This window comes from Anomaloglossus baeobatrachus, chromosome 3 (genome assembly GCF_048569485.1).
Source record: "Anomaloglossus baeobatrachus isolate aAnoBae1 chromosome 3, aAnoBae1.hap1, whole genome shotgun sequence".
Lineage (NCBI taxonomy): Eukaryota > Metazoa > Chordata > Amphibia > Anura > Aromobatidae > Anomaloglossus > Anomaloglossus baeobatrachus.
This window is the reverse complement of record NC_134355.1, coordinates 249027229-249045692: the sequence shown is the minus strand read 5'-3', so window position 1 is coordinate 249045692 and position 18464 is coordinate 249027229. Positions and strand designations below refer to the sequence as shown.

At 46.9% G+C, this 18464-nt stretch overlaps 1 protein-coding gene across 2 annotated transcripts in view; it reads right to left on the bottom strand.

Annotated features, from left to right (window-relative positions):
• PPIL4 (peptidylprolyl isomerase like 4) overlaps window positions 1–18464 on the bottom strand; it is a 159921-nt gene that overhangs the window by 88106 nt on the left and 53351 nt on the right. For both annotated transcript variants that reach the window (XM_075338233.1, XM_075338234.1), the window contains exons 4-5: window positions 16480–16597; window positions 8218–8360 (exon numbers count right to left, since the gene is read on the bottom strand). In XM_075338233.1, the coding sequence (XP_075194348.1) occupies window positions 8218–8360; window positions 16480–16597 (261 nt within the window). The remainder of the gene's footprint in view (window positions 1–8217; window positions 8361–16479; window positions 16598–18464) is intronic.

The window sequence follows — 18464 nt, the reverse complement described above, 5'->3', positions numbered from 1 at the left end:
CCAACGCCGAAGTCCCCGGCGAACTACAAGTCCCAGCCGCGCCGCAGTTTCCCATGGCAGCGGCGGTTAGCGCGGTAGCCCCTACATATAAACACACTCAGCGACGCTGAGTGTGTAATGGCACAGTTTAACCTGGTCCCCCGGTGCACTAGCACACCCAGCAAAGCTGAGGTGTTGCCGTGCGCGGTCCCCACAGGGATACAGAGTACCTTCACGTAGCAGGGCCATGTCCCTGAACAGTACCCGGCTCCTATCCAGCAGGCTCCACAGGAGTTGTGGATGAAGCACGGTCTCAGTGCCTGGAGACCGATAGGATCCCACTTCACCCAGAGCCCTGAGGGGGATGGGGAAGGAAAGCAGCATGTGGGCTCCAGCCTCCGTACCCGCAATGGATACCTCAACCTTAACAACACCGCCGACAAGAGTGGGGTGAGAAGGGAGCATGCTGGGGGCCCTATATGGGCCCACTTTTCTTCCAACCGACATAGTCAGCAGCTGCTGCTGACTAATCTGTGGAGCTGTGCTGTGCGTGTCTGACCTCCTTCGCACAAAGCAAAAAACTGAGGTGCCCGTGGGAGCACGGGGGGTGTATAGGCAGAAGGGGAGGGGCTTAACACTTTTGAGTGTAATACTTTGTGCGGCCTCCGGAGGCATAGCCTATACACCCCAATTGTCTGGGTCTCAATTGTCTGGGTCTCTCAATAGAGCGACAAAGAAATGGTTGTAATCTTTCTGCAGACATTCCCCAGCTAAACCTATGGGGAAAAAAAAAATAGCTGTGCGCACACTGCGTTTTTTTTTCTCAAGAACATTCTTTCTGCAGAATTTCTTGAGAAAAAGAATGAGCATGTCACTTCCTTTCTGCCGGTACCTGCATTTTTTGCCATAGCTAAAATAGTTTAAAAAAAGCAGGGACCAACCAGCGGCAAAAACACGGCAAAAACGCATCTAAAACGCATCACAAACGCAGTAAAAACACATGCATTTTCAGTGTGTTTTTTGACTGCAAGTGTGCTAATCTTTCAGACTCAAGAAATATCTTAAGAAAAATCCTTTTTTCTAGTGTGAACAGAGCCTTAAGGCCCATTTACACACAACGATATCGCTAACGAGATATCGTCAAGGTCACGGTGTTGGTGACGCACATCCGGCCTCATTAGCGATGTCGTTGTGTGTGACAGCTTTGTGCAATCAGTAACGATCGCAAAAAGGTGTCAAATCGTTCATCGTGTACACCTCGATCATTTTTAAAAAAAAAAAAAAAAAAAAATCGTTCCTCATTTGGAACACAGGTTGTTCGTCGTTCCTGAGGCAGTACACATCGCTGTGTGTCACCCCGCAGGAACGAGGAACAACATCGTACCTGCGGCCGCCGGCAATGAGGAAGGAAGGAGGTGGGCGGGATGTTCCGGCCGCTTATCTCCGCCCCTCCGCTTCTATTGGGCAGCCGCTTAGTGACGCCGGACGAATCTCCTTAAAAGGAGAGATTGTTCGGTGGCCACAGCGACGTCTGTGAACAGGTAATTGCGTGTGACGCTGCCGTAGCGATATTGTTCGCTACGGCAGCAATCACCCCGTGACGCACCACCGACGTGGGCGGGTGCTATCGCTAGCGATGTCACAGCGTGTAAAGCCCGCTTTATAGTGTGCGTGAACGGAAGTGATGCGACTTCTGGTCATGCACACTGAGCCTAAACCCGGTGTCTGAGGCGATGACAACGGACAGCTACGCGCGTCCATGCGGATGATGCTCGGCAATGAATGGCTGGCCATGCTAACCTAAGAGGGCGGAATAATCGGGGAAAATAACGTTCTTGCGACTAGTCCCTACACTCATTTGCATCTCATAAAAGGATCTATAGAAATACTTTTTCTAAAGATCTCTATGTGTGCAAGTGTATACAGGGACAGTTAGGCAGGGATTAGCAATATGCACCCATTTTAATCAATAGATCCTGGAATAATAAGTTTAACAATTAGATGTGCTTATAGAAAAAAAAAAATAATATGTTCCGCTGTTGAAATAATCTTATAAATGTGTCCCTGCTATGTACTGTGTAATGGCAGTGTCTGGTCGTACATGAACATGGTCTGATAATACCACATTTCCTTGGCAGGGGAGGAAGCAAAAGACAGTACAGAGCCATTACAGCACGGAATCAGATTATTTTTACTCTGAGGTAAAACATTTCCCTGTTTTTAAAAAATGTTTTACTTCAAAAGAAAAAAATTATTTGAGATCACGGTCTGTATTATTTATTTTTTTTGTTACTTCCTCCCCTGTGCAGGACATGTTATATGATCAGACCATGTCCCTACACGGTCAGAAACAAGCATTACACAGTACATAACAGAGACACATATGAGGGGCTACTGATAAGTCTTTGGCTTTACCCAGAAAGAAACAAGATTGGAATAAATGTAAAGTTTCATCATCCTCATACTCTCCGCTGATGTCAACACACTTCTTACATCGGTATTCCAAGTTCTGTAAGCCTACCAAAAAGAAGAATTTTGGTTGTGCCTCAAACAAGGCATCCGTAGCAGCCATGGCATCAGAAATGGTGTGAAATTTGGTACCCTTGAGGCATTTCCTCAGGTTTGGAAACAGATGATAGTCAGAGAGAGCTAAATCTGGTGAATAAGGTGGGTGATAAACCAGTTGGAAGCCCAGCTCTGCCAGTTTTGCCGTGGTCGCTTGTGCAGTGTGAGCGGAGGTGTTGTCTTGCAGGAACAAGATTCCTTTGGACAGCTTGCCACGCCTTTTGGCCTTCAGAGCTGTCCTCAATTAGTCCAAAAGTTCAATGTAATACCTTGCATTGATGGTGGAACCCTTTTGAAGGTAGTCCACTAGCAGTCATCCTTATCCCAGAACAGACGCCATCACCTTAGTGGCTGATTTTTGCACCCTGAACGTCTTTGCATGAGGAGAACCACAGTGCCTCCACTTTTTTGACTGCTCTTTGTTTTCAGGGTCATACAAATAAATCCAGGTCTCATCCATAGTGACCAGTCGATCAAGGAAGTTCTTATCAGTCCGGAAATGCTGACAAATGGACCGGGAAATTTTCAATCACATGCTTCTCTGATCTGTTGTCAAACATTTGGGAATCCACTTTCAAGATCGCTTCCTCAAGTCCCAATGTTCATGGATAATTACACAAACATGTTCACGGGAAATCCCCATGATGTCTGCTATTGCATTAGCTGAAATTTGTCGATTCTCCAGTATGAGGTTGTGCACAGCATCGACGATCTCCGGAACAACAACCACTCTCAGTCGTCCAGGACGTTCCTCATCATCGGTGCTAAAGTGGCCCGTTTTAAATTTGGCAACCCAGTTCTTCACTGTGGTATATGAAGGGCATTGATCTCCCAAAGTCTGTGACATGTCACCATGAATCTCGTTCGTGGACTTTCCTTGCAGAAACAAGAATTTTATCACTCCTCTGCTCTCAGTTGCTATGAATAGCACATTAGACTCTGTCATTTTGTTTTCCCGCAGGCATAGAACACTGTTGCCATAAGCAACAAACACAACATTTTGAAAACATATATAAGGCTATGTGCGCACTAGAAAAAGGATTTTTCTCAAGAAATTTCTTGAGTGAAGGATTAGCGCACCTGCGTTAAAAAAACGCAGCAATAATGCACCCGCGTTTTGGTGTGTTTTTTTTGCAGGTTGGTCCCTGCATTTTTTAATGCTTTAACTGCAATAAGTAATAGACAGACAGAGAGGGAGGGACAGAGAGGGAGGGACGGACGGAGGAACAGAGAGGGAGGGATGGAAGGACGGACGGAGGGACAGAGAGGGAGGGACGGACAGACAGACAGACAGACGGAGGGAGGGACAGACAGAGGGAGGGAGGGAGGGAGGGACAGACAGACGGAGGGAGGGAGGGAGGGACGGACAGACAGACGGACGGAGGGAGGGAGGGACAGACAGACGGACGGAGGGAGGGAGGGACAGACAGACGGAGGGAGGGAGGGAGGGACAGACAGACAGACAGAGGGAGGGAGGGACAGACAGACAGACAGAGGGAGGGACAGACAGACAGAGGGACAGACAGACAGACAGACAGAGGGACAGACAGACAGACAGACAGAGGGACAGACAGACAGACAGACAGAGGGACAGACAGACAGACAGACAGAGGGACAGACAGACAGACAGAGGGACAGACAGACAGACAGAGGGACAGACAGACAGACAGAGGGACAGACAGACAGACAGAGGGACAGACAGACAGACAGAGGGACAGACAGACAGACAGAGGGACAGACAGACAGACAGACAGAGGGACAGATAATGGATAGATAGAAAGATGGATAGATGAATAGATATATTGATGGATAGATAAGCGATAGATGAATAGATAGACAGATAATGGATATAGATAGATAGATAGAGTCCCTGTGAGGACACACTGCAGTTCTGCAGTGACCGTGAGAAATTACCTGTAGTTACCCCTGCAGCATTGCTCACTGAACGAGGCTGCATTGAGTATGTGTCAGACACGGCTGGATGCAAGCGTCGTGGGACCTCGGTGGATTACGCCGAAGCTGTGTGTTTGGGTGGGTAATAAAGTGGTGAAAGAGGGTGCTTTTTGTGTTTTATTTAAAATAAAGGATTTTTTTCGGTGTGTGATTATTCACTTTACTTACAGGTTAATCATGTAAGCTGTCTCAGATGCTGCCATGATTAAGCTAGGACTTAGTGGCAGCGATACGCTGCCATTAACTCATTATTACCCTGATTGCCACCACATCACGGCAATCGTGAAGAGCCGCTAACACGCTGGGACTGTCGCATAATGGATGCGACATTCTCGGGGCAGCGGCGGGCTGACATTCTCGGCTGCGGGAGGGGGGCATTAACCCTGGCGCTCCCCAGCCTGAAAATACCGGGCCACGGCTGTGTGTTTACTGTGGCTGGACAGTAAAAATGCAGCGGAGCCCACGTTTTTGTTTTTTTTTTTCGTTTTTTATTTTTAATATGTACATTTGATTTCTATGTGTATTATATATATATGTCTGTGTGTAATATATGTGTGTGTGTGTATTCTATATGTTTGCGTCTGTGTGTGAGTGTGATCTGTGTGTGTTTACTCTCTGCTCAGCTTCCTCTTCCTGTCATAACATCACTTCCCTGGAAAACGCAGGGCAGTGATGAACATTATGTCCCGAAAAAAGCAACATAACGCGGGAATAACGCAGGAAAACGCAATGAAATGCAGAGAATTTGCTACCTGCGTGATTCCCTGCGCTATTCCCTGCGCTATGTCATGATTACATTACAGTCAGTGGAGTGAAATAACGCAGTTAGCTGCAGAAAAGTGACATGCTCATTCTTTTTCTCAAGAAAATCTACAGAAAGAAATTTCTTGAGAAAAAAAAAAAAAACAAAACAGTGTGCACATAGCTATTTTTTTTTCCTTAGCTTTTGCTGGAGAATGTCTGCAGAAAGGTTACAACCATTTTCTCAAGACATTTCTGCAGCAAAAACGCAGAAAAATGCGGGTAAAACGCAGTGTGCGCACCAGGGCCTAAGACACAGAAGGCTTTCATGTGATGTAACGTTCGTTACCATAGAAACAAACAAAAAAAAAATCACAAAGCCAAAAGACATAAGCAGCCCCTCGTATATGACTAAAGTGGGCTTTACACACAACGACATCGCTAACGAGATGTCATTGGGAGTCACGGAATTCGTGACGCACATCCGGCCTTGATAGCGACGTCGTTGCGTGGAAACGCACGAACGACCGTTAATGATCAAAATTTCTCACCTAATCGTTGACACGTCGTTCTAATCCCAATTATCGTTGCTGTTGCAGGACGCAGGTTGTTCGTCGTTCCTGCGGCAGCACACATCGCTACGTGTGACACTGCAGGAACGAGGAACATCACCGTACTTGCGGCCGCCCGCAATGAGGAAGGAAGGAGGTGGGCGGGATGTTCGGCCTGCTCATCTCCGTCCCTCCACTTCTATTGGGCGGCAGCTTAGGGACACCGCTGTGACGCCGAACGAACCGCCCCCTTAGAAAGGAGGTGGTTCGCCGGCCACAGCGACGTCGCTAAGCAGGTAAGTATGTGTGACGGGTCCTAGCGATGTTGTGCGTCACGGGCAGCGATTTGCCCGTGAAGCACAACCGACTGGGGCGGGTGCTTTCACCAGCGACATCGCTAGCTTTGTCCCCGTGTGTAAAGTGGCCTTAAAGGCCGCTTTACACGCTGCAATATCGTGACCGTTATCGCTAGCGTGCGTACCCGCCCCCATCGGTTGTGCGATATGGGCAAATCGCTGCCCGTGGCGCACAACATTGCGCGGACCCGTCTCACATACTTACCTGCCTAGCGACGTCGCTGTGACCAGCGAAACGCCTCCTTTCTAAGGGGTCGGTTCGTTCAGCGTCACAGCAGTGTCAATTGAGTCAACTTTAATCCATGTCAACTGGCTGCAAGTGTGATTTAGTTATTTCCAACACCTGTTAGGTGCCACAAGTATGTTACAGGTGGTGTTAATTACACAAGTTAGAGAAGCATCATATGATTTTTCAAACTGTGCCAATACTTTTGTCCACCCCGTTTTTTATGTTTGGTGTGGAATTATATACAATTTGGCTTTATGACAATTTTTTTTTTTTTTCATTGAAGACAAATTAAATGAAGATAATACCAAATAATTTGTGATTGCAATCATTTTCAAGAAGAAACTGAGTATTCTCTGACAGAATTGCAGGGGTGCCAATACTTTTGGCCAGCACTGTAGGCCCAGTCTGAGCAGCCTGATTTCCAATCATTATCAGCTGTCTGGCTTCAGTTAAGCAGACCAACTCCACTACCAGCACTGGCCACAAGAGTGAGCCCCAAACCGGAACCCAGTCCAAATGTGTTCCCAACACAAATAATCACAAAGGCGGAAACCCAGCATTTGGTGAAATTCATGGCTTCCAGAATTCAGGCATTCATGGTCTGTAAAGCATTCTCTACAAAGTATTAAAGATAACCATTTTATTTATGGTAAATTAAATTTGTCCAAGTACTTTTGAGCTCCTGAGGAAGCTTTGTAGAGAAAATGGTTTCAATACCTAAAGGTTTCACAGGATATTTGTGTTCAACCCGTTTAATTAAATCTGAAAGTCTGCACTTAAATTGCATTAGTTATTTCATTTTAAATACAAAATAAAAAAAAAAAATAGTTGCATGCAGAGGCCAAATCACAAAGATTCAGTCACTGTCTGAATATTTCTATGTCCTAGACAGAAAAAGAACTACAAAGACCAGCAGTGAAACAGGACAAAGTTAGGCCATGTGCGCACGTTGCGTTCAGCAACTTGCAGAAATGAACGCATCCTCTGGCAGAATTTGTCACTGTCAAATTTGGTTTTGACCACAAACGCAGGAAATACGCATGCGCTTTTGTAGCGTTTTTGCCGCGTTTTACATGCATTTTCAGTGTTTAAATTGAGTTGCGTTTTAAATACAAATACACAACTAAATAAAGTTTGAACATTCAAACAGTAGGAAAAAAAAATGAAAAAAAATAACCTATAAATCAAACACTATAATGATAATTTACCGAAAAAGATTAATGAGATTTAATAATTATGTTCAAAATAAAGTAAAAGTATTGTTTGACTCATTTTTTTAATGTCGGAATGGATGTGAGGGCAAATGGAAACCTCTTGACCTCACTATGATGCCAAAAACGCATGCTTTGATTTTAACAAAAAAGCATACGTTTAGCATCAAAAAAGCATGTTAAACGCTAGAAATTTCTGTTAGGATGCATTTTGATAATTCTCATTGACTTCAATGTTACCAAAACGCTGCCAAAATGGCAAAAACAATTGACATGCTGCTTCTTCAAATGCAGGAGATTTTAAAAAATTTTTGAGACCAAAAACGCTGCGTTTTTAAAAGCATCATGTGCAAAAGAAAGCCCTGTTTCCCATAGACTTTGCGTGGAAATCAAAACGCATGCAATTTTGCATTAAAACGCTGCGGAAACGCATGAAAAAAACACAACGTGTGCACACAGCCTTAGATGAGGAGCAGTGAAGATTGGTAAGCGTTTTTTTTTTGTTTTTTTTTACAGTTTTCTGCTTAGTTTGTTTTATACATACTTTATATTAACAGTAATATTGAAAGTAATAAAATATCTTACTTTTACATACTATTGACTATATTGAAAAACTGTATCTGTTCGTTTACCGGATGTCTTGGAAAGGAACAAAGTCTTTATCCACAAATGTCTCATTGATCTTCTTCAATACATCCATTCCTTCTGTTACTTCCCCAAACACTGTATGTACTCCATCTAGATAATCTACATTTTCTCCTGTAGTAATAAGGAACTGTAAAGAAAAACTGTATAGTTTATTATTCATTGGTTATGTTTCTTCACACAGATTCCAATGGAGCCTACAAGGATAATTTACGGCATCAGGGGTGTGACAGTGCACACTAGAGCCAATATCATAGAATTGCCGACATTGTTGTGCCTGGGAGAGGAGGTGCCGACACCGGAGGGGAGCATAAGCGTTATTAATTTACAAGGGGAAATAAATTACATAAACTTATGTCCAGTAAACACTGCACAAATGGTAAACAAAAAAAAAGAGAAAATGTGCAATGACTCAATATATAAAAGCAGTTTATCCTTTATTAACCCCTTAAGGACAAAGCCAGTTTTGTACTTAATGACCAGGCCATTTTTTGCAATTCTGACCATTGTCATTTCATGAGTTTATAACTCTGGAACACTTCAACAGATCCCGGTGATTCGGAGATTGTTTTTTAACGACATATTGTACTTCAGGGCTATATTTTTGGCTTTTATTTGTGAAAAAAAAACAAAACAGAAATTTGATGAAAATTTTGAAAATGTCAAAATTTTCAAATTTTTAATCTATAGGCCCTTAAACCAGAGAGTGATGTCACACAAAATAGTTAATAAATAACATTTCTCACATGTCTACTTTAGTAATATAAAAAAAAAAAAAAGTTTCAAAAAAGTTTGAAAAATTTAAAAATAAAAAAAAAAAAAAAAATCTAAAAAGTTCAAATTACTCCCTATTCACCCCTTTGAAAATTAAAGGGATAAAAAATATACACATATTTGGTGTTCAGAAATGCCCGATCAAAGAAGGGAATTTTGTTTACTTACCGTAAATTCCTTTTCTTCTAGCTCCAATTGGGAGACCCAGACAACTGGGTGTATAGCTCATGCCTCCGGAGGCCACACAAAGTATTACACTAAAAGTGTAAAGCCCCTCCCCTTCTGCCTATACACCCCCCGTGCATCACGGGCTCCTTAGTTTTGGTGCAAAAGCAAGAAGGAGGAAAAAATTATAAATTGGTTTAAAGTAAATTCAATCCGAAGGAATATCGGAGAACTGAAACCATTCAACATGAACAACACGTGTACACAAAGAACAACAGCCCGAAGGGAACAGGGGCGGGTGCTGGGTCTCCCAATTGGAGCTAGAAGAAAAGGAATTTACGGTAAGTAAACAAAATTCCCTTCTTTGTCGCTCCATTGGGAGACCCAGACAATTGGGACGTCCAAAAGCAGTCCCTGGGTGGGTAAAAGAATACCTCGTAATAGAGCCGTTAACGGCTCCGTCCTACAGGTGGGCAACCGCCGCCTGAAGGACTCGCCTACCTAGGCTGGCATCTGCCGAAGCATAGGTATGCACCTGATAGTGTTTCGTGAAAGTGTGCAGGCTCGACCAGGTAGCTGCCTGACACACCTGCTGAGCCGTAGCCTGGTGCCGCAAGGCCCAGGACGCTCCCACGGCCCTGGTAGAATGGGCCTTCAGCCCTGAGGGAACCGGAAGCCCCGAGGAACGATAAGCTTCGAGAATTGGTTCCTTGATCCACCGAGCCAGGGTTGATTTGGAAGCTTGTGACCCTTTACGCTGGCCAGCGACAAGGACAAAGAGTGCATCCGAGCGGCGCAGGGGCGCTGTACGAGAAATGTAGAATCTGAGTGCTCTCACCAGATCTAACAAGTGCAAATCCTTTTCACATTGGTGAACTGGATGAGGACAAAAAGAGGGTAAGGAGATATCCTGATTGAGATGAAAGGGGGATACCACCTTAGGGAGAAATTCCGGAACCGGACGCAGAACCACCTTGTCCTGGTGAAACACCAGGAAAGGGGCTTTGCACGACAATGCTGCTAGCTCAGACACTCTCCGAAGTGAAGTGACTGCTACTAGGAAGACCACCTTCTGCGAAAGGCGTGAGAGAGAAATATCCCTCATTGGCTCGAACGGTGGTTTCTGAAGAGCCATCAGCACCCTGTTCAGATCCCAGGGTTCTAACGGACGCTTGTAAGGAGGGACGATGTGACAAACCCCCTGCAGGAACGTGCGTACCTGTGGAAGTCTGGCTAGGCGCTTCTGAAAAAACACAGAGAGCGCAGAGACTTGTCCCTTAAGGGAGCCGAGCGACAAACCCTTTTCCAATCCGGATTGAAGGAAGGACAGAAAAGTGGGCAAAGTAAATGGCCAGGGAGAAAAACCCTGAGCAGAGCACCACGACAGGAATATCTTCCACGTCCTATGGTAGATCTTGGCGGACGTTGGCTTCCTAGCCTGTCTCATAGTGGCAATGACCTCTTGAGATAATCCTGAAGACGCTAGGATCCAGGACTCAATGGCCACACAGTCAGGTTGAGGGCCACAGAATTCAGATGGAAAAACGGCCCTTGAGACAGCAAGTCTGGTCGGTCTGGTAGTGCCCACGGTTGGCCGACCGTGAGATGCCACAGATCCGGGTACCACGACCTCCTCGGCCAGTCTGGGGCGACGAGGCTGGCGCGGCGGCAGTCGGCCCTGATCTTGCGTAACACTCTGGGCAACAGTGCCAGAGGAGGAAACACATAAGGGAGTTGAAACTGCGACCAATCCTGAACTAAGGCGTCTGCCGCCAGAGCTCTGTGATCTTGAGACCGTGCCATGAATGTCGGGACCTTGTTGTTGTGCCGGGACGCCATTAGGTCGACGTCCGGCATGCCCCAGCGGCAACAGATCTCCTGAAACACGTCCGGGTGAAGGGACCATTCCCCTGCGTCCATGCCCTGGCGACTGAGAAAGTCTGCTTCCCAGTTTTCTACTCCCGGGATGTGAACTGCGGATATGGTGGAGGCTGTGGCTTCCATCCACAGCAGAATCCGCCGGACTTCCTGGAAGGCTTGCCGACTGCGTGTCCCGCCTTGGTGGTTGATGTATGCCACCGCTGTGGAGTTGTCCGACTGAATTCGGATCTGTTTGCCTTCCAGCCACTGTTGGAAGGCTTGTAGGGCAAGATAGACTGCTCTGATTTCCAGAACATTGATCTGAAGGGTGGACTCTTTCCGAGTCCACGTACCTTGAGCCCTGTGGTGGAGAAACACTGCTCTCCACCCTGATAGACTCGCATCTGTCGTGACCACCGCCCAGGATGGGGGTAGGAACGACTTTCCTTTTGACAATGAGGTGGGAAGAAGCCACCACCGGAGAGATTCCTTGGCTGCCTGAGAGAGGGAGACCTCCCTGTCGAGGGACGTCGACTTCCCGTCCCATTGGCGGAGAATGTCCCATTGTAATGGACGCAGATGAAACTGCGCAAAAGGAACTGCTTCCATTGCTGCTACCATCTTCCCTAGGAAGTGCATGAGGCGCCTCAGGGGGTGTGACTGGCCTTGAAGGAGAGATTGCACCCCTGTCTGTAGTGAACGCTGTTTGTTCAGCGGAAGCTTCACTATCGCTGAGAGAGTATGAAACTCCATGCCAAGATATGTCAGTGATTGGCCGGTGTCAGATTTGACTTTGGAAAGTTGATGATCCACCCGAAACTCTGGAGAGTCTCCAGAGCAATGTTCAGGCTGTGTTGGCATGCCCCTTGAGAGGGTGCCTTGACAAGTAGATCGTCTAAGTAAGGGATCACCGAGTGTCCCTGAGAGTGTAGGATTGCCACCACTGTTGCCATAACCTTGGTGAAGACCCGTGGGGCTGTCGCCAGGCCAAAAGGCAGTGCCACGAACTGAAGGTGTTCGTCCCCTATGGCGAAACGCAGGAAGCGCTGATGCTCTGGTGCAATCGGTACGTGGAGATAAGCATCTTTGATGTCGATTGATGCTAGGAAATCTCCTTGGGACATTGAGGCGATGACGGAGCGGAGTGATTCCATCCGGAACCGCCTGGTTTTCACATGCTTGTTGAGCAGTTTTAGGTCCAGAACAGGACAGAAGGATCCGTCCTTTTTTGGCACCACGAACAGGTTGGAGTAAAAACCGTGACCCCGTTGCTGAAGAGGAACAGGGATCACCACTTCCTCCGCCTTCAGAGTGCCCACCGCCTGCAGAAGAGCATTGGCTCTTTCGGGGGGCGGAGATGTTCTGAAGAAACGAGTCGGAGGGCGAGAGCTGAACTCTATCCTGTAACCGTGAGATCGATGGGTGAGAGACATTCTGTCTTTTACCTGTGGCAGCCAGGCGTCGCAAAAGCGGGAGAGCCTGCCACCGACCGAGGATGCGGTTTGAGGAGGCCGAAAGTCATGAGGAGGCCGCTTTGGGAGCGGTTCCTCCGGCGGTCTTTTTAGGACGTGACTTAGACCGCCATGAATCGGAGTTCCTCTGATCTTTCTGAGGCCTTTTGGACGAGGAGAATTGAGACCTGCCCGCGGTCCGAAAGGACCGAAACCTCGATTGTACCTTCCGTGGTTGAGGTCTGTTTGGTCTGGACTGGGGTAAGGATGAGTCCTTTCCCTTGGATTGTTTAATGATTTCATCCAATCGCTCACCAAACAAGCGGTCGCCAGACAATGGCAAACCGGTTAAGAACTTTTTGGAAGCAGAATCTGCCTTCCATTCACGTAGCCACATGGCCCTGCGGACTACCACCGAATTGGCGGATGCTACCGCCGTACGGCTCGCAGAGTCCAGGATAGCATTAATGGCGTAGGACGCAAACACCGACGCCTGAGTGGTTAAGGACACCACTTGCGGGGCAGATGTACGTGTTACTGCATTAATCTGCGCCTGACAAGCTGAGATAGCTTGGAGTGCCCATACGGCTGCGAATGCTGGAGCAAACGACGCGCCGATAGCTTCATAGATGGATTTCAACCATAGTTCCATCTGTCTGTCAGTGGCATCTTTGAGTGAAGCCCCATCTTCCACTGCAACTATGGATCTAGCCGCCAGTCTGGAGATTGGAGGATCCACCTTAGGACACGGAGTCCAGCCCTTGACAACATCAGGGGGGGGAAGGGATAACGTGTATCCTTAAGGCGCTTGGAAAAACGCTTGTCTGGACAATCCCGGTTTTTCTGGACTGCCTCCCTGAAGTCAGAGTGATCCAGAAACGTATTCAATGTACGCTTGGGAAACCTGAAACGGAATTTCTCCTGAGAAGCTGACTCCTCAATTGTAGGAGCTGGGGGAGAAATATCCAACACCTGATTGATGGTTGCTATAAGGTCATTCACTACGGCGTCACCTTCAGGTGTATCTAGGTTGAGAGCGGCTTCAGGATCAGAATCCTGATCTGTTACCTCCGCTTCATCCTCCAGAGAGTCCTCCTGCTGAGACCCTGAACAGTGTGATGAGGTGGAGGGAATTTCCCAGCGCGCCCGCTTAGGCGGCCTGGGACTGCGGTCCGTGTCAGAGACCTCACCCTGGGATCTATGGGTCATCCCAGGGGCACTTTGCTGTTCCAATTGAGGGGGACCAGGGGTCAAAGATTGAACAGTGCCCGGGGCCTGAGTCACCGGTCTGGACTGTAGGGCTTCTAGTATTTTAGCAGACCATTTATCCATACTCTCAGACAGTTTGTCAGCCAAAGCTGCAAACTCCGTCCCTGTCACCTGGACAGTGGTAGCAGGTGGTTCCACCTGGGCCACCTGTAGCAGAGGCTCCGGCTGAGTAAGTGCCACAGGGGCCGAGCATTGCACACAATGAGGGTCAGTGGAACCTGCCGGTAGTATAGCCGTACATGATGTACAGGCTGCAAAGTACGCCTGTGCTTTGGCACCCTTGCTTTTTGCGGACGACATGCTGTTGTCTCCTCTGAGAACAATCCAGGAGGGTATATAGCCAAAAAACAACAGAGCGACCGTATAGTGCAAATGTATAGCCTATAAGCCTATATATATATATATACACACTTCGGTACTCAGTGGGGCCAGCACCACAGGTGCTGCTTACCGACCGCTCAGAGCGGTTGTGTCATCACCAGATTCCCTGCCTGGGTCTCCCTGTGTTGTCTCTCCTCTCCAGCGTCTGAATCGCTGACAGGAATGGCTGCCGGCGTTCTGTGGGGAGGAGGGGACCGTGGGCGTGCCCAAGAAAAGTGCGGGAATCTAGTGCCCCAGTGTACTGAGTGAGGAGGGAGGAGGATACTAATGTATGCTCCAGCCCTCAGCGCTGACGATCTGTGCAGCGTCCCGCCCTTCCCCTGACTGGCAGGACTGTGGGCGGGAATATACGACACTAGGCCGCAGAAGCCGGGGACTAAAGTTATAAGAGCGGCCGGCAATAAGCGCGGCCGCGCGGTAGTCCCCGGCGCACTAACACACCCAGCAGTGCTGCAATGTGTATGGCACAAGCGCTCCATGCGCGGTAGTCCCCGGCGCACTAACACACCCAGCAGTGCTGTAAAGTGTATGGCACAAGCGCTCCATGCGCGGTCCCCACGGGGACACAGAGTACCTCACAGTAGCAGGGCCTTGTCCCTGACGATACCCGGCTCCTATCCAGCAGATTCCCAGGGGCTGCGGAGGGAGCACGGTCCCTGTGCCTGGAGACCGATTAGGATCCCACTTCACCCAGAGCCCAGCAAGGGATGGGGAAGGAAAACAGCATGTGGCTCCTGCCTGTGTACCCGCAATGGGTACCTCAACCTTAACAGCACCGCCGACACAGTGGGGTGAGAAGGGAGCATGCTGGGGGCCCTGTTATGGGCCCTCTTTTCTTCCATCCGACATAGTCAGCAGCTGCTGCTGACTAAGCTGTGGAGCTATGCGTGCATGTCAGCCTCCTTCGCACAAAGCATAAAAACTGAGGAACCCGTGATGCACGGGGGGTGTATAGGCAGAAGGGGAGGGGCTTTACACTTTTAGTGTAATACTTTGTGTGGCCTCCGGAGGCATGAGCTATACACCCAATTGTCTGGGTCTCCCAATGGAGCAACAAAGAAATATAAAGTCAATTAATCTGATCGGTAAATGGTATAGCAGCAAAAAAAATTCTGAACTTCAAAATTACGTCTTTTGGTCGCTGCAAATTTTGCGCAAAATGCAATGACAGGCGATCAAAACATAGTATCTGCGCAAAAAAGGAACCATTAAAAATGTCAACCTGAGACACAGAAAATAAGCAGTCACTGAGAACACTACGGGTCACGGAAAATTGCGCAAAACGTACGCCACTTTTTTTTTTTTTTTACTACACAACTTTGATATTTTTTGTTAACCCTGTAGATAACAGTAAACCTATATGTTTGGTGTCTACGAACTCGCACCGACCTCAGACATCACACCCACACATCAATTTTACCATATAGTGAACACAGTGAATAAAATGTCTCAAAAACAATAGTGCAATGGCACCTTTTTTTGCAATTTTTCCACATTTGGAATTATTTTGATGTTTTCCAGTACACTATATGGTAAAACTCATGGTTTCATTTAAACGCACAGCTCGTTCCGAAAAAACAAGCCCCCACATGAGGAGATTGACTTAAAAATAAAAAAAGTTACGGTTCTCGGAAGACAGATGGTGGGGGAAAAAAAAAAAAAAAAAATCGGAACGCACAAAATCGGCCGGTCGTGAAGGGGATAAACCGGGACGGAGAAGGGCTTTTCCTAGTAGTGGACAACCCCTTAATAACTTTCAAACTATTTGTAGCATATACTTTTGATATGCCATAAATCTCTCAAAAAGTAATACCCCTTTAATGTTTACAGCGGCCCTTGGAAGCCACTCAATAGGGTAATAACGTGGCCCTCAGGCCAAAAAAGATTGTTGACCCTGCTCTAAATAATAACCGTTCTCATTTATTGGAGTATATGGTTTCCTATTGTGTGTGAGAACAAGACTTAATAAGACTGTTGGAGCTGTGCTAAAACAAGAACAATTCCCATAAAGAATGGGAAGAATCAGCTTTGAGTACTGGATAAACAACAAAGTTCAGGTATGTGAAAAATTATTATTTTTTCTCCCCCCTATTCTAGTAAGAAGCTGAATGTCCCAAATATTGCAGACATTCAGAGTTGGACATGAAGACCTCTAGTTTTAGTCAATCATGAGCCATTTTTCAGATTAATGACAGAGGGACGCCGTCAGTTGATTCATGCTGTCCAAACCACAGAGCCTGACTGCAAGTATATTTTTCTCAGAAATGCTCCAGACCAAGTTGTCTATTTTCTCCATTATCGGTGAATTGGATATAATGAAGCTTAGTTACATGGGATCTCCCTTCTTACCTGTGATCCATGCTGATCATTGCCATTGTTCACCATCGACACTGTTCCCAGCTTCTTGTGTTTTATTCTTGGTACTTTTTCAGGTTCAAAATAACATGCTTGGTCTCCATATAACTTACTGAAATATTAGGTAAGAAGTCAGACAATAATGAGCATAACTCCCTCCACTAATGCATGACACCAAAACAACCCTACATATCAAGCAAATACTCTAACGGACTGACTCATTATTGCAAGTGGACATTTTTTGTTTCCTTTTTGGCATTTCTCACTTGCACCGGCTTCTTCTTTTACTTGCACCTTATTTAAAGCCTATTTTATATGTTCAAACGATGTTTTTTTCATATTTGCTGTAGTGAACAAGCTTTGGGATTTCCAGATGCTGTGAACTATTTCATCAAGACATAAATTTTTGCATAAATGTACTTTTGTCCACATTTTTATGCAAGTACATATTTTATCAGATTTTAGCACAACATGCATCTTTTTGTTTTAAAAATACACACAAAAAAAAGGTAAAATAAATTTACTATTGTTGCTCAAAATTCATGATCCACATTTTGAAGGAGAAACATAAAAAAACATGTCAAAAAGGGAAGAGCGACTTAAAACGTAAGAAGGGAATTTTGTTTACTTACCGTAAATTCCTTTTCTTCTAGCTCCAATTGGGAGACCCAGACAATTGGGGTGTATAGGCTATGCCTCCGGAGGCCGCACAAAGTATTACACTAAAAGTGTAAAGCCCCTCCCCTTCTGCCTATACACCCCCCGTGCTCCCACGGGCTCCTCAGTTTTGGTGCAAAAGCAAGAAGGAGGAAAAAATTATAAACTGGTTTAAAGTAAATTCAATCCGAAGGAATATCGGAGAACTGAAACCATTCAACATGAACAACATGTGTACACAAAAAAACAGGGGCGGGTGCTGGGTCTCCCAATTGGAGCTAGAAGAAAAGGAATTTACGGTAAGTAAACAAAATTCCCTTCTTCTTTGTCGCTCCATTGGGAGACCCAGACAATTGGGACGTCCAAAAGCAGTCCCTGGGTGGGTAAAATAATACCTCGTAATAGAGCCGTAAAACGGCCCCTTCCTACAGGTGGGCAACCGCCGCCTGAAGGACTCGTCTACCTAGGCTGGCATCCGCCGAAGCATAGGTATGCACCTGATAGTGTTTCGTGAAAGTGTGCAGGCTCGACCAGGTAGCCGCCTGACACACCTGCTGAGCCATAGCCTGGTGCCTCAAAGCCCAGGACGCGCCCACGGCTCTGGTAGAATGGGCATTCAGCCCTGAGGGAACCGGAAGCCCAGCAGAACGGTAAGCTTCGAGAATTGGCTCCTTGATCCACCGAGCCAGGGTTGATTTGGAAGCCTGTGACCCTTTACGCTGGCCAGCGACAAGGACAAAGAGTGCATCCGAGCGGCGCAGGGGCGCCGTACGAGAAATGTAGAGTCTGAGTGCTCTCACCAGATCTAACAAGTGCAAATCCTTTTCACATTGGTGAACTGGATGAGGACAAAAAGAGGGTAAGGAGATATCCTGATTGAGATGAAAGGGGGATACCACCTTAGGGAGAAATTCCGGAACCGGACGCAGAACCACCTTGTCCTGGTGAAACACCAGGAAAGGGGCTTTGCACGACAACGCTGCTAGCTCAGACACTCTCCGAAGAGAAGTGACTGCTACTAGGAAAACCACTTTCTGCGAAAGGCGTGAGAGAGAAATATCCCTCATTGGCTCGAATGGTGGTTTCTGAAGAACCATCAGCACCCTGTTCAGATCCCAGGGTTCTAACGGCCGCTTGTAAGGAGGAACGATGTGACAAACCCCCTGCAGGAACGTGCGTACCTGTGGAAGTCTGGCTAGGCGCTTCTGGAAAAACACAGAGAGCGCTGAGACTTATCCCTTAAGGGAGCCGAGCGACAAACCCTTTTCCAGTCCAGATTGAAGGAAGGACAGAAAAGTGGGCAAGGCAAAAGGCCAGGGAGA